This window comes from Somniosus microcephalus, chromosome 14 (assembly GCF_052327205.1).
Source record: "Somniosus microcephalus isolate GS21.2 chromosome 14, FLI_Smic_1.0, whole genome shotgun sequence".
NCBI lineage: Eukaryota > Metazoa > Chordata > Chondrichthyes > Squaliformes > Somniosidae > Somniosus > Somniosus microcephalus.
In genome coordinates, this window is record NC_141000.1 from 134,958,670 (window position 1) to 134,975,224 (window position 16,555).

The 16,555-nt window shown below is 46.7% G+C and overlaps 1 protein-coding gene across 1 annotated transcript in view; it reads right to left on the minus strand.

Moving 5' to 3' along the window:
• hsf2bp (heat shock transcription factor 2 binding protein) overlaps positions 1-16,555 on the minus strand; it is a 182,896-nt gene that overhangs the window by 130,430 nt on the left and 35,911 nt on the right. The window contains exon 2 of the mRNA XM_086007357.1: positions 4,916-5,066. Within this exon, the coding sequence (XP_085863483.1) occupies positions 4,916-5,066 (151 nt within the window). The remainder of the gene's footprint in view (positions 1-4,915; positions 5,067-16,555) is intronic.

Genomic DNA, 16,555 nt, shown 5'->3' on the forward strand with positions numbered 1-16,555 from the left:
AACCCTGTACCATATCCTATATACACTGCCCTAACCCTGTACCATGTCCTATATACACTGCCCTAACCCTGTACCATATCCTGTATACACTGCCCTAACCCTGTACCATATCCTGTATACACTGCCCTAACCCTGTACCATGTCCTATATACACTGCCCTAACCCTGTACCATATCCTGTATACACTGCCCTAACCCTGTACCATGTCCTATATACACTGCCCTAACCCTGTACCATGTCCTATATACACTGCCCTAACCCTGTACCATATCCTGTATACACTGCCCTAACCCTGTACCATGTCCTATATACACTGCCCTAACCCTGTACCATATCCTGTATACACTGCCCTAACCCTGTACCATGTCCTATATACACTGCCCTAACCCTGTACCATATCCTGTATACACTGCCCTAACCCTGTACCACATCCTATATACACTGCCCTAACCCTGTACCATATCCTATATACACTGCCCTAACCCTGTACCATGTCCTATATACACTGCCCTAACCCTGTACCATGTCCTATATACACTGCCCTAACCCTGTACCATATCCTATATACACTGCCCTAACCCTGTACCATGTCCTATATACACTGCCCTAACCCTGTACCATATCCTGTATACACTGCCCTAACCCTGTACCACATCCTATATACACTGCCCTAACCCTGTACCACATCCTGTATACACTGCCCTAACCCTGTACCATATCCTGTATACACTGCCCTAACCCTGTACCACATCCTGTATACACTGCCCTAACCCTGTACCATATCCTGTATACACTGCCCTAACCCTGTACCATGTCCTATATACACTGCCCTAACCCTGTACCATGTCCTATATACACTGCCCTAACCCTGTACCATATCCTATATACACTGCCCTAACCCTGTACCATATCCTATATACACTGCCCTAACCCTGTACCATATCCTGTATACACTGCCCTAACCCTGTACCATGTCCTATATACACTGCCCTAACCCTGTACCATGTCCTATATACACTGCCCTAACCCTGTACCATGTCCTTATATACACTGCCCGAACCCTGTACCATGTCCTATATACACTGCCCTAACCCTGTACCATGTCCTATATACACTGCCCTAACCCTGTACCATGTCCTATATACACTGCCCTAACCCTGTACCATATCCTGTATACACTGCCCTAACCCTGTACCATATCCTGTATACACTGCCCTAACCCTGTACCACATCCTATATACACTGCCCTAACCCTGTACCATGTCCTATATACACTGCCCTAACCCTGTACCATATCCTGTATACACTGCCCTAACCCTGTACCATGTCCTATATACACTGCCCTAACCCTGTACCATGTCCTATATACACTGCCCTAACCCTGTACCATATCCTATATACACTGCCCTAACCCTGTACCATATCCTATATACACTGCCCTAACCCTGTACCATATCCTGTATACACTGCCCTAACCCTGTACCATGTCCTATATACACTGCCCTAACCCTGTACCATGTCCTATATACACTGCCCTAACCCTGTACCATGTCCTTATATACACTGCCCGAACCCTGTACCATGTCCTATATACACTGCCCTAACCCTGTACCATGTCCTATATACACTGCCCTAACCCTGTACCATGTCCTATATACACTGCCCTAACCCTGTACCATGTCCTTATATACACTGCCTGAACCCTGTACCATGTCCTATATACACTGCCCTAACCCTGTACCATGTCCTATATACACTGCCCTAACCCTGTACCATGTCCTATATACACTGCCGAACCCTGTACCATGTGGAATCTGTATGGGTAGAACTGAGAAATACCAAGGGGCAGAAAACGTTAGTGGGAGTGGTATATAGACCTCCAAACAGTAATGCGGAGGTTGGGGATGGCATTAAAAGGGAAATTAGAGAAGCGTGCAAAAAGGGCACAGCAGTCATCATGGGTGACTTTAATCTACATATAGATTGGGCTAACCACATTAGTAACAATACTGTGGAGGAGGAATTCCTGGAGTGTATACGGGATGGTTTCCTGGACCAATATGTCGAGGAACCAACCAGAGATCAGGCCATCTTCGACTGGGTATTATGTAACGAGAAAGGATTAATTAGCAATCTTGTTGTACGAGGCCCCTTGGGTCGGAGCGATCATAATATGATCAAATTCTTCATTAAGATGGAGAATGAAGTAGTTGACTCAGAGACTAGGGTCCTGAATTTAAATAAAGGAAACTACAATGGTCTGAGGCGCGAATTGGGTAGGATTGATTGGGGAATGTCACTCAAAGGGTTAACGGTGGATAGGCAATGGCAAACATTCAAAGACCGCATGGATGAACTACAGAATTTGTTCATCCCAGTTTGGCATAAAAATAAAACAAAAAAGGTGACTCAACCGTGGCTAACGAGAGAAATTAGGGATAGCATAAGATCCAAGGAGAGGACATATAAATTGGCCAAAAAAAGCAGTAATCCAGAGGATTGGGAGCAGTTTAGGATTCAACAAAGGAGGACAAAGGGATTAATTAAGAAAGGGAAAATAGAATATGAGAGTAAGCTTGTAGGGAACATAAAAACTGACTGTAAAAGCTTTTATAGATATGTGAAGAGAAAAAGATTGGTGAAGTCAAGCTTAGGTCCCTTGCGGTCAGAATCAGGGGAATTTATAATGGGGAACAAAGAAATGGCAGACCAATTAAATACATTTTTTGGTTCTGTCTTCACAAAGGAGGACACAAATAACCTCCCAGAAATGTCGGGGAACATAGGGTCTGATGAAAGGGAGGAACTGAAAGAAATCAGTATTTGTAGGGAAATGGTGTTAGGAAAATTGATGGGATTGAAGGCCGATAAATCCCCAGGGCCTGATAATCTACATCCTAGGGAACTTAAGGAAGTGGCCCTAGAAATAGTAAATGCATTGCTGATCATCTTCCAACACTCGATGGAATCTGGAACAGTACCCATGGATTGGAGGGTAGCTAATGTTACCCCACTATTCAAAAAAGGTGGTAGAGAGAAAACGGGTAATTACAGACCGGTAAGCCTGACATCGGTAGTGGGGAAAATGCTAGAGTCCATTATTAAAGATGTAATAGCAGAGCACTTGGAAAACAGTGACAGGATCGGACAAAGTCAACATGGATTTACAAAAGGTAAATTGTGCTTGACTAATCTACTGGAATTTTTTGAGGATGTAACTAGTACAATAGATAAGGGAGAACCAGTGGATGTGGTGTATTTGGACTTTTAGAAGGCTTTCGATAAGGTCCAACATAAGAGATTAGCGTGTAAAATTAAGGCACATGGGATTGGGGGCAAGGTATTGACTTGGATAGAGAACTGGTTAGCAGATAGAAAGCAAAGAGTTGGAATAAACGGGTCTTTTTCCGAGTGGCAGGCAGTGACTAGTGGGGTACCGCAGGGATCGGTCCTTGGACCCCAGCTATTCACAATATATATTAATGATCTGGACGAGGGAACTAGATGTAATATCTCCAAATTTGCAGACGGCACAAAGCTGGGTGGGCGTGTGTGCTGTGAGGAGGATGCCGAGAAACTCCAGGATGATTTGGACAGGTTGGGTGATTGGGCAGAAGCATGGCAGATGCAATATAACGTGGATAAATGTGAGGTTATCCACTTTGGTGTCAAAAACAGGAAGGCAGATTATTATCTGAATGGCAATAGATTGGGAGAAGGGGAAGTGCAACGAGACCTGGGTGTCCTTGTGCACCAGTCGCTGAAGGTAAGCATGCAGGTGCAGCAGGCGGTTAAGAAGGCAAATAGTATGTTGGCCTTCATAGCGAGAGGGTTTGAGTACAAGAACAAGGATGTCTTGCTGCAGTTGTACAGGGCCTTGGTGAGACCACATCTTGAGTATTGTGTGCAGTTTTGGTCGCCTTATCTGAGGAAGGATATTCTCGCCATGGAAGGAGTTCAGCGAAGATTCACCAGGTTGATACCTGGGATGGCAGGAATGACGTATGAGGAGAGATTGGGTCGATTGGGCTTGTACTCGCTGGAGTTTAGAAGAATGAGAGGGGATCTCATTGAAACTTTTAAAATTCTGGCAGGACTGGACAGACTAGATGTAGGGAGGATGTTCCCGATGGTCGGGGAATCCAGAACCAGGGGTCACAGTCTAAGGATAAGGGGTAGGCCTTTTAGGACAGAAATGAGGAGGAATTTCTTCACCCAGAGAGTGGTGAACCTGTGGAATTCTCTACCACAGACGGCAGTAGAGGCCAATTCATTAAATATATTCAAGGAGGAGTTGGATATATTTCTTAAGGCTAAAGGGATCAAGCGGTATGGGGAGAAAGCAGGGACCGGGTACTGAACTTGGATGGTCAGCCATGATCGCATTGAATGGCGGAGCAGGCTAGAGGGGCCGAATGGCCTACTCCTGCTCCTATCTTCTATGTTTCCTGTACACTGCCCGAACCCTGTACCATATCCTGTATACACTGCCCTAACCCTGTACCATGTCCTATATACACTGCCCTAACCCTGTACCATATCCTATATACACTGCCCTAACCCTGTACCATATCCTATATACACTGCCCTAACCCTGTACCATATCCTATATACACTGCCCTAACCCTGTACCATGTCCTAAATACACTGCCCTAACCCTGTACCATGTCCTGTACACTGCCCGGACCCGGTACCATATCCTAAACACACGGTGTCCAACATTAATAATGCCGTTTCTTAAAAACAGCATCTACTTAACTGCAGTAAATACATAAATTAGGAAAGAAAAATGCAATTTTTAAAACTTTGCGGTTAACAATTTTGCAGTGTTAACAGGTAACCAAATCTCCATGGCTGCTTATTCATAAGCTGAAGTGCAGTCTTCCAACAGAAAACACCAAAGCAAAACACTCACTTGTTTCTGCTATTTCCAGTTGGTGAGAGCTCTCCAGGAATTCTCCATTAAGAATCTTAGGTAGAAAGTCCTTGATTTGCATAGTCTCAGTTGTTAGTCTCTCTAAGTCTCTCTTCCGAATTTTAACAAACTCATCTTTGCCTACAGGCTTCTGAAACACAAATAATTAGCGATAGATAGCTCGGTAGATAGTCAAGTCTATGGCTGGAGCTCTGAGAGCATTTAATTATAAACTGTCGAAGGTTAAAGGAACACAAACAACTGTGAGCACAAGCCTGCCTCATTTTTAGTAATGTTCAACTTCTTGTTCATAAATTGTCATTGAAAAAGGCAAAGACACTGAACCATTGTTGCTTTAAAAATACCGAAGCAATATTGGTTACGTCCTGTCTTCTCCAACCCCCTCTGCACTTAACACACAAAGTGGCTGATTCTTTAAGCTTATTCAAAGGAGACCAAAGCAAACCAAAGCAAAAAGACTGAGTTGATGTTAAAAGTAATACACTGAAAATGGGAAACTCCAAGTGCACATGGTTAGCGAAAATTCAAGGAATAGATGAACACTGATTAACAGTGAAAGAATGAAGAAGTTAACATTATAAATAAGAAACCTAACCTTCGTACTGTCTACATTCACACGTAAATGAATTCTACAAATGTAATAAGGAAATAGAGGTGGGAATACAATTTACAATTAAGGGAAGCTTGGAGCACGACAGGAAAACAAGTGACACCATGGGCTGCATTTTCCTCCACTATCCCCCACCTTCATGTGTAAATACCAACAGGAAGGTAGGACCCAGAAGATCAGCCACTTTTCCCTACTTAACAGCACCGTCTCCCCCAACCCCAGGAGAGGAGTGCAGGGAGGCCCCGGGGCAGAGGCTGTAAATCCCCCAAGTAAGTGCATGAGGGGAGAGTAGTTAAGTAGTGCCCGCCTGTCTAGGGTGACCATATGTCCCTGTTTTCCGGGAACAGTCCCTGGATGAAGTACTGTGTCCCCAGGCAAACAATGTCCCCGGAAGAGTCCCCGGTTCACAAAACTCATCCCCGAAGTGTACCCCTGTGAAGTGAGTGTATCCCCCTTGAGCTGTCAGTTTGCGGCTCTAAAGCTAAATTAAACAACAACTTGTACAATGGCTAGAGTGGCTCACTACACATGTGTGACTGGGCGGTCTTTCTGCACATGTGCCGGTTGTTGTTTCTGGCCAGGCTCGTGCTGCTGGATTTTCGGCACCGGAAGTCCCTGGGAACAGGGCAACTAGAGCAGGTGAGGAGAGGCCACAGGGATGGGCCCAGTCACCGGGGGAAGGGGGGCAGGCTAATCCTAGACACTGTGGGGAGGTGGTTTAGGTGTGACCTCAGTCACGGGTGTGGGGTGGTAGGGGTTAGGTGTGACCATAGTCACTGGGGGTGGGGGGGAATATCAGCACCAAAGGAGTCTGTGCTGGCTCTCTGTAGAGCAATCCAGACAGTCCCATTCCCCCGTTCTATCCCCGTAGCCCTGCAAGTTAATTTCCCTCAAGTGCCTATCCAGTCTCCTCTTGAAAACATTGAGGGGGAGAAATTCGGTATCGCCCCGTTTGGGGCGCAATTATCGGCTGGGCGCAAAGTTTAGCGCCTGCTGCCATTATCACCTCCGACTGCAAACTTGGCTTCTATCGCCCCTGGAGGTGATTGGAGCGCTAAATCAGGCGCTACACATCTCTCTTAAGGCGCTAACGCCGATGAGCGAGGCGCTACCTCAGAGTGCTGGCTAAGCTCATGTGATGTCAGTCAGCAATGGAACACAGGCACACTGGCGCCGGCCAGTTCTTAAAGGTGAAGGTCGATCTTGCTCTCCATCCACACCCTGCTCATTGCAGCCTTGAATCTCGGCCTGGAGAGACCTGTACATCAAATCTGCTGGAAAGAACAGTGGAGAGACCCAGGGAAAGAGCTGAGTGTAGCACCCATCGTCTCTTCTAAATTGATGCAAGGAAGGTCAAATCAAAATGAACCTGCAAAGTGCTGCTCAGTACCCAAAGCTCCTTCACACAGTGTTGAATCTCTCCAGAAGTCTCTCTCTCTCAGAATGCGTGGTGCAAAAATGTCGGCAGCAAAAAAAGGCATGAAGTGGTCGCCTTTAAATAGCGCTCCCCCTGTCCCTTCCCGACTGCAAAACGCTCCCCTCAACCTGTTGTTGCTAGCGGCAGGTGGAAAGGCAGAGGGCGCCACTCAATATCTGGTCCGAGGCGCTACTGGGGCGTTGCGCACTCGACTGATGCCATGATCTGCGGGCGCAGATCGTGGCGGTAGTGTTTAGCGCCACCGCAAAATGTCTGGTCAATTTCGCGAGCGGCGCAAACATCGCCGCGCCCGGGCGCTAGTTGCTTTGCGCCCCATTAGCGCCCTCTTAGAGCACTAATGGGAGGTGCAAAGCAACCAAATTTTTCCCCCAAGTGTCTCCGCTTCCACCACTTCCGTCGGCACCGAATTCCAGGTCATCACCACTCGCTGCGTGAAAAAGTTTTTCCTCACGTCCCCCCTGTATCTATTGCCCAAAACCTTAAATCTGTGTCCCCAAGTCCTTGTACCATCAACTAGTGGGAACAGCCTTTCCCCGTCTAGCCTATCTAAACCCAACATAATCTTGTACACCTCTATTAAATCACCCCTCAATCTCCTTTGCTCTAATGAAAGAAAACAAATCCAGCTTCTCCAACCTATCCTTGTAGCTAAGATCCCCCAACCCTGGAACCATTCTGGTAAATCTCCTCTGCACCCTCTCAAGGGCCTTCACATCATTCCTAAAGTGTGGTGACCAGAACTGGATGTAATACTCCAGTTGTGGCCTAACCAGCGCTTTATAAAGGTTCAGCATAACTTTTCTACTTTTGTACTCAATACCTCTATTTATGAAGCCCAAGATCCCATATGCTTTGTTAATCACTCTCTCAATATGTCCCGCCACCTTCAGGGACCTATGCACATTAAGTCCTAGGTCCCTCTGTCCCTGCACACTCTTTAAAACTGTGCCATTAAGTGTATGTTGCCTCTCCCTGTTCCTTCTGCCAAAATGCATCACCTCACACTTCTCTATATTAAATTCCATCTGCCACTTGTCTGCCCATTCTGCTAGCCTTTCTATTTCATGTTGCAGTCGATTGATATTATCGTCACTGTTTCCCACACCCCCAAGTTTGGTGTCATCGGCATATTTATAAATTCTACTCTGTATTCCAATATCCAGGTCATTTATATATACAGGAAACTCTTTGGTATCCGGCACCGACGGGACCGGGATGGTGCCGGTTGATTAAAAATTCCAGATGATGGAGAGAGTTATCTACCGAGGCTATTTTTAACAAACAAAAATAAAAATATCAAGAAATGTGCAGTATACAGTAATTGGGTACTCACCTATAGTATGTTGTGTTAAATGGATGGTGGAAGATGCTTGATTAAGTACAGTGCTTGGACCAACATTTGGGAATTTCATAATGCAAGATGGGGGAGATAATTCACGATAAAAATGGAGAGACACACAGAAAAATGGCGGATCGGAAGACTACCGGCAGCGCGGGAGAGTCAGACTCCTGTTATTGAGGTGTTCAGACTTCCGACAGCGCCAAGAAACCGAGTAGTGGCAGTTTGGAGAACTACCCCCACTGTCTAATTCGGCCACCGTGGGAGACTCAGACTCGGCAACATTTCCGGTTATTGAGGTGTTGTTTTCGGAGTATGAATTTTGCCGGTTAATAGAGAATTCCGGATATTTAGGTGCCGTTTAAATGAGAGTTTCCTGTATATCAAAAAAAGCAGTGGCCCCAGCACTGACCCTTGGGGAACACCACTATCTACCATCCTCCAGACTGAAAAACAGCCATTTACCACAGCTTTCTGTTTTCTGTCCTTAAGCCAATTCCTCATCCAAGCTGCCATTGACCCACCTATTCCATGAGCCTCAATTTTGTTAACCAGCCTTCTGTGTGGTACTTTGTCAAACGCCTTCTGAAAATCCATATAGACAACATCCATTGCATTCCCTTCATCAATCCTCTCTGTTACTTCCTCAAAAAATTCAATTACATTAGTCAAACACGATCTGCTTTTTACAAACCCCTGTTGGCTCTCCTTAATTAGCTTAAACCGCTCCAAATGCCCGTTAATTTTTTCCTTGATTATTGTTTCTAAAGCTTTACCCACCACAGATTTTAAACTGACTGGACTGTAGTTACTAGGATTGTCCTTACACCCTTCCTTGAACAATGGTGTCGCATTTGCTACTTTCCAATCCTCAGGCACCTCCCCCGCATCTAGGGAAGATTGGAAAATTATAGCAAGCCCTTCCGCTATCTCCTCCCCCAATTCCCTTAGCAACCTGGGATGCAAGCCATCTGGACCAGGCGACTTGTCCACTCTACGCATACCCAGCCTTTCTAGTACATCCTGTCTAACAATTTTCACCCCTTCCATTGCTTCTACCTTTTCCACTTCTACCGATATTTTGTCAGCATCCACCTCCTTAGTAAACAGATACAAAGTACTCATTGAGTACTCTAGCCTTGCCCTGCGCCTCTAAGCATATATCACCTTCTTTGTCTCTAATAGGCTCCACCCCGCCTCTTACTATCCACTTACTGTTTACATGCCAGTAGAACATTTTTGGATTCCCTTTTATGTTAACCGCCATTCTACTCTCATATTCTCTCTTTGCCAATCTTATTTTCATCTTCACATCCCTCAACTTATTGTATTTGGTCTGGTTCTCCCTTGAAGAATTAACCTGACATGCATCATACACCCTCTTTTTTTGTTTCATCATCGTCTCTATCTCCCTCGTCATCTAAGGAGCCCTTGCTTTGGTTCCCTTACCCTTCCCTCTTGTTGGAATGTACCTAGCCTGTACTTGGAACATCTCCTCCTTAAAGATCACCAATTGTTCCGTTACAGTTTTTCCTGTCAGTCTTTGGTTCCATTTTACCCTGGCTAGATCCTTTTGCATCCCTATTCCAGTTTCGAAGTTCCACTCTAGATTGTTCCTTGTTCCTCTCCAGTGCTAATCTAAATCTTATGATACAATGATCACTTGTACCCAAGTATTCTCCCACAGACACTTGGTCGACCTGGCCCACCTCATTCCCCAGTACCAGTTCCAGCAATGCCTCCTTCTTAGTTGGGCCATGAACATATTGGTTAAAAAAATTCTCCTGAACACATTTCAGAAATTCCTCCCCCTCCTTAATGCATTATCCCAATCGATATTTGGTAAGTAAAGTCCCCCAATATCACCACTCTATAGCTCTTGCATATCTCTGCGATTTCCCTGCAGATTTGCTCCTCTACCTCCCTCTCACTATTTGGAGGCCTATAGAATACCCCCAATAGCGTGATCATACCCTTTTTGCTCCTCAACTCTAACCAAATGGATTCTGTCCTTGTCCCGTCAAGAACATCCTCCCTTTCCAACACTACAATGTCTTCCTTAATCAGCACTGCCACCTCACCTCCCTTTTTTCCTTCCCTATCTTTTCTGAACACCTTGTACCCTTGAATATTAACTGCCTAGTCCTCACCGTTTTTAAGCCACGTTTCCGTTATTGCCACATCATCATATTGCCACATGGCTAATTGTGCTTGTAGCTCACCAACCTTATTAACTACACTTTGTGTGTTTACATACATGCATTCTAAACCCATTTTTGAAATTTTTGTAGTCTTTCTTAGTCTGCTCCTATCTAATATGGTACTACTATCGCCTCTAGTACTATCTTCTCTAGTACTATCCAACACACTCACTCTTTTATGCACCTTATTCCTCTTTTCTACTTCTATACGCTGGTGCCCATCCCACTGCCAAGCTAGTTTAAATGCGGTTCAATAGTGTGACATCACATTTGTGGTAATTATATGCACATTTGGTTTGCATTTGTAGTGTGTATGTGCAACTCTTAAAATATAGGCTGCTAAAAAAAATTGCCTTGCTACGCTGCACAGCGCAACCTATGTTTTCCGTTCTGCATACTTTGCTGTGCTCCCACCCTGTGTCCCCGGATTCAGTTTAGAAAATATGGTCACTCTACTCCTGTCCCTCCATACAGGCTCCAGCTACCAACATGTTTAGGCCTCAGTCGTGCCTTAAGCCTAACAACAGCTACTGTCATCAGAACATTTCTGACCCTTTTCAATTTGTGGTGCTGCAGATTGCTAGCTTTCTGCACTAAGCATTCTCTACATGCCATTGGGACATACTGAAATAGTTCAATTTAGGAGCCCACTGTATAGCAACCCCCACAGCAACTACCAGGATGGATCTGGCAAAGACACCATTTGGTTCAGCAGTTATCCTTAAACAGCAATGCTGAGTACATATACTCCATGTATAGAATCATAGAATGGTTACAGCACGGAAGGAGGCCATTCTGCCCATCGAGCCTGTGCTGGCTCTCTGCAAGAGCACCTCAGCTAGTCCCACTCCACCGCCCTTTCCCAGTAGCCCTGCAAATTTTTTTCCTTGAGGTACTTATCCAATTCCCTTTTGAAAGCCACGATTGAATCTGCCTCCACCACCCTTTCAGGCAGTGCATTCCAGATCTTAACCACTTACTGTGTAAAAAAGATTTTCCTCGTGTCGCCTTTGGTTCTTTTGCCAATCACCTTAAATCTGTGTCCTCTGATACTCGACCCCACTGCCAATGGGAATAGTTTCTCTCTATTTACTGTCTAGACCCCTCGTGATTTTGAATATTTCCATCAAATCTCCTGTCAACCTTCTCTGCTCTAAGGAGAACAACCCCAGCTTCTCCAGTCTATCCACGTAACTGAAGTCCCTCATCCCTGGAATCATTCTCGTAACTCTTTTCAACACCTTCTCTCAGGCCTTCACATCCTTCCTGAAGTGCGGTGCTCAGAACTGGACACAATACTCTAGTTGAGGCCGAATCAGTGTTTTCTGCAGGTTCATCATAATTTCCACACTTTTGTACTCTATACCACTATTCAAGAAAGGAGGGAGACAGAAAGCAGGAAATTATCGGCCAGTTAGCCTAACATCTGTCATTGGGAAAAAGCTGGAATCCATTATTAAGGAGGTAATAGTAGGACATTTAGAAAATCATAAGACAATCAAGCAGAGTCAACATGGTTTTATGAAAGGGAAATCGTGTTTGACAAATTTATTAGAGTTCTTTGAGGATGTAACAAACAGGGTGGATAAAGAGGAACCAGTAGATGTAGTGTATTTGAATTTCCAGAAGGCATTCGATAAGGTGCCACATAAAAGGTTACTGCACAAGGTAAGAGCACACGGGGTTGGGGGTAATATATTGGCATGGATAGAGGATTGGCTAACTAACAGAAAACAGAGTCGGGATACTTGGGTAATTTTCCGATTGGCAATCAGTAACTAGTGGGGTGCCACAGGGATCAGTGCTGGGGCCTCCACTATTTACAATCTATATTAATGACTTGGATGAAGGGACCGAGTGTACTGTAGCCAAATTTGCTGATGATACAAAGGTAGGTGGGTTAGCAAGTTGTGAGGAGGACACAAAGGGCTGGATTTTCATTGGGGAGTCGGGTAGAAGGCGGGACTACAACTTTTGGGGTTGTAGTCCCGCCTCCATCGAGTTCTAGCCAACCCACGCGATTTTGACTTGATTGACCTTGTTGAACCCGCCCAGCAGGCTCAGCAGGCCAATTAAGGGCCACCCGGCAATAGGTGACATCACAGATTGAAATTTCATCTGTTGACAGATGAAATATCAGCGTTTGACAGCTGTTTGAGGCTGTCAAACACTGACAATCTGTACTCCAGGTTAATTCCTTCTTATTTATGATTTAGAGATCTCCCCGGAACAGAAAGCAGAGGCTGCAGATTTTGACAGTTGGCGGCCATTCTGCTTTCTGTGCCGGTGAGATGAGGGACTCCCGAGACCAGAAGGAAGGAAGTCTGTAAAGGTAAGTAAAGGTTAGTAGAACTTCTTCAAACACTTTACACAGACCAAACGCACTTACCTCTGCACTCATCACTCACTTGAGCACCGGAGATCTCGACCCCTCCAAGCCCTTCATCCCGCCTCGCTAACGTGCCGTGGTTTGGAGCTGTCGGGAATCCCACATTTCAACAATGAAAATAGGGATTAGGCTAAAAACTGCCTCTTAACTACCTGTTAACGGGCAGTTAATTGGCACTAATCCCCTTCCCGCCTCGGGGAGGTGGGTCCCAGTGCGGGGCGGGTACCCGCCTCCTTTGAAACTGGCATGGAGGCGGGTTGGGGTCGGGACCCCCGATTTCGGGATTTTAAACCCCCACACGCCTCCAATTCCGACTCCACGGCCCAATGAAAATCCTGTCCAAAGAGTCTGCAAAGGGATATAGAGAGGTTCAGTGAGTGGGCAAAAATTTGGCAGATGGAGTATAATGTGGGAAAATGTGAGGTTATCCACTTTGGAAGGAAGAATGAAGAAGCAAATTATTATTTAAATGGAGTGAGACTACAAAATGCTGCGGCACAAAGGGATCTGGGGGTCCTAGTACACGAAACACAAAAAGTTAGCATGCAGGTACAGCAAATAATTAGGAAGGCTAATGGAATGTTGGCCTTTATTGCAAGGGGTATGGAGTATAAAAGTAGGGACGTTTTGATGCAACCTTACAGGGCGCTGGTGAGACCACACCTGGAGTACTGCGTACAGTTTTGGTCTCCATATTTAAGGAGGGATATACTTGCATTGGAGGCAGTGCAGAGAAGGTTCACTAGGTTGATTCCTGGGATGAAGGGGTTGGCGTATGACGAAAGGTTGTGCAGGCTGAGCCTATACTCATTGGAGTTTAGAAGAATGCAAGGTGATCTTATTGAAACATATAAGATTCTGAGGGGGATTGACAGGGTGGATGCTGAGAGGATGTTTCCCCTAGTGGGGGTATCTAGAACTTGGGGGCATAGTTTCAGAATAAGGGGTCACCCATTTAAGACGGAGATGAGAAGGAATTTCTTCTCTGAGGGTCATGAATCTTTGGAATTCTTTACCCCAGAGCTGTGGAGGCGGAGTCATTGAATATATTCAAGGCAGAGATTGAGACATTTGAACTACAGGGGAGTCAAGGGGTATGGGGAGAGAGCGGGAAAGTGGTGTTGAGGCCAAGATTGGATCAGCCATGATCTTATTGAATGGCGGAGCAGGCTCGAGGGGCCAATTGGCCTACTCCTGCTCCTGTTTCTTGTTTTTATGTTATTTATGAAGCCCAGGATCCCGTAAGCTTTTTTAACTACTTTCTCAACCTGCCCTGCCACCTTCAATGATTTGTGCACATATACCCCTAGGTCTCTCTGTTCATGCACCCCCTTTAGGATTGAACCCTTTAGTTTATATTTCCTCTCCTCATTCTTTCTACCATAATGTATCTCCGCATTTTTCTGCGTTAAATTTCATCTGCCACGTGTCCGCCCATTCCGCCAGCCTGTCTATGTCCTCTTGAAGTCTATCACTATCTTCCTCACTGTTCACTATACTTCCAAGTTTTGTGTCATCTGCAAATTTTGAAATTGCACCCTGTACACCCACATCCTAGTCATTTATATCAAGAAAAGCAGTGGTCCTAGAACCGACCCCTGGGGAACACCGCTGTATACCTTCCTCCACTCCGAAAAACAACCATTCACTACTACTCTCTGTTTCCTGTCACTTAGCCAATTTCGTATCCATGCAGCCACTGTCCCTTTTATTCCATGGGCTTCAACTTTGCTGGCAAGCCTATTATGTGGCACTTTGTTGAACGCCTTTTGGAAATCCATGTACACGTCAACCGTATTGCCCTCATCAACATTCTCTGTTACCTCATCAAAAAACTCGATCAAGTTGGTTAAATACAATGGCCTAGAAATTGGGTATAGCCCCGCTTGAGGTGTTAGAACTGGCGCTGCGCAAAGTTTATAGCCAGACGAAACTTATCGCTGCCTGGCGAGATATTGGGTTGCATCGCCCCCAAAGGGGATTGAGGCGCGAACTCAGACGTTGCACGGGGCTCCCAAGGCGCAAAAGTTCAGGCGCTGCCCAATATCGGCGCGGACGGACGCAGCGCAGGTGATCTCAATTACCGGAAACCACGAGACTTCCAGGCGCCGGCCGGCTCTTAAAGGGGTGGGTCAGTCAGCCTGAGCTGCCACACTCAACGCCCTGTAGGCTTCAGAATCGGCGCTCGCCCTTCTCTGGCGCAAGAAACTTGGTGAGGATGGAGAAGGTGAGACAGAGAGCAGAGCGCTTCAGCACTGAGGCTCTGGACCAGTTGGTGTCTGCAGTTGAGCGCCATCGAGATGTTCTGTATCCTGACAATGGCAAGAGGCTGAATCAAAAGGCTTACCGGCGATCTTGGAGGGAGGTTTCTCAGAGGGTCAACTCCAATAGCATGGCGGCCAGGACCCCTGTTCAGTGCAGGAAGAAATTCAACGACCTCACTCGGGTCGTTAGGGTGAGTGTTGGTTATGCAAACTTCTGATTCCCTCCATCTGCACCTAACTTCGAGGACCCTGTTGCCATGATGCCCCAATGGCCATCTGTCAGCAAGCACCCATGGCCCTTTCTGGGCACACACATGGACATTTCACTCAAGGCCACACGTAAGGGCCCTTGCACCATGGGGGGCATGAGATGATCTCTCAAGGCCACATGTAAGGGCCCTTGCACCATGGGGGGCATGAGATGATCTCTCAAGGCCTCATGTAAGGGCTCTTGCACCATGGGGGGCATGAGAAGATCTCTCAAGGCTACATGTAAGGGCCCTTGCACCATGGGGGGCATCAGATGATCTCTCAAGGCCTCATGTAAGGGCTCTTGCACCATGGGGGGCATGAGATGCTCTCTCAAGGCATCATGTTACAGAACTTCCCCTTCTTTCCCCTGCAGTCCAAGCTGGCGACGATGCGAAAGGAGCAGCGTCGAACCGGTGGTGGACCTCCACAAGTGGTCACTCTCACGGATCTCGAGGAGAGAGTGCACCAGATTCTTGGAGGACGTCTGTCTGGTCCTGTTACCACTGCAGCTGCCGACCCCATTCTCGACAGCGAGGGTAAGGCTCTCACCTTTTGCAGCTGTCTCCTTCCACTTGGTCCCCCCGCCAGCATGCTTCCTCAGTGTGCCGCAATCTGGCATGCCTTTCCGCCAACCTGTCCTTTTGCTAAAGCCACTCTTCCACCTCCCTGCTTTCAGATGATGCATCACCAACTGGGGCTCAACGCCCTGAAGCTGCCAGTGCCAGTGCTTCCGGAGGCGAGGATCAGGAGGAAGCCGGACCATCCGTTCCAATCTCAGGGGAGCATACACATCTACAGACTGGGGATAGTAGTTCCCTGGAGGGGAGGGGGCGGGGGGCTCTGAGGATCAGGCAGTTGCCGGAACAAGCGGCATGCAGCAACGCAAGGGGGGTAGGCAAGTTCGGCCACCGTCTCCCCGGAGGGCAAGGCAGGTAGTGATGACTGCTGCACAGAGTGCAGAGGAGGTGCGTCGCCTGGCTGAAATGAGCACCCAGGACCGGCTCAGGCACACTGAGCTGATGGCTGCAGTGGGGAGGATGCCTCAGTCAATAGATACACTGGCAAAGAGTGTGTTGGACTTCGGGGCAACAATGGAGAGGACTCTCCAGGGCAACAATGGACAGGA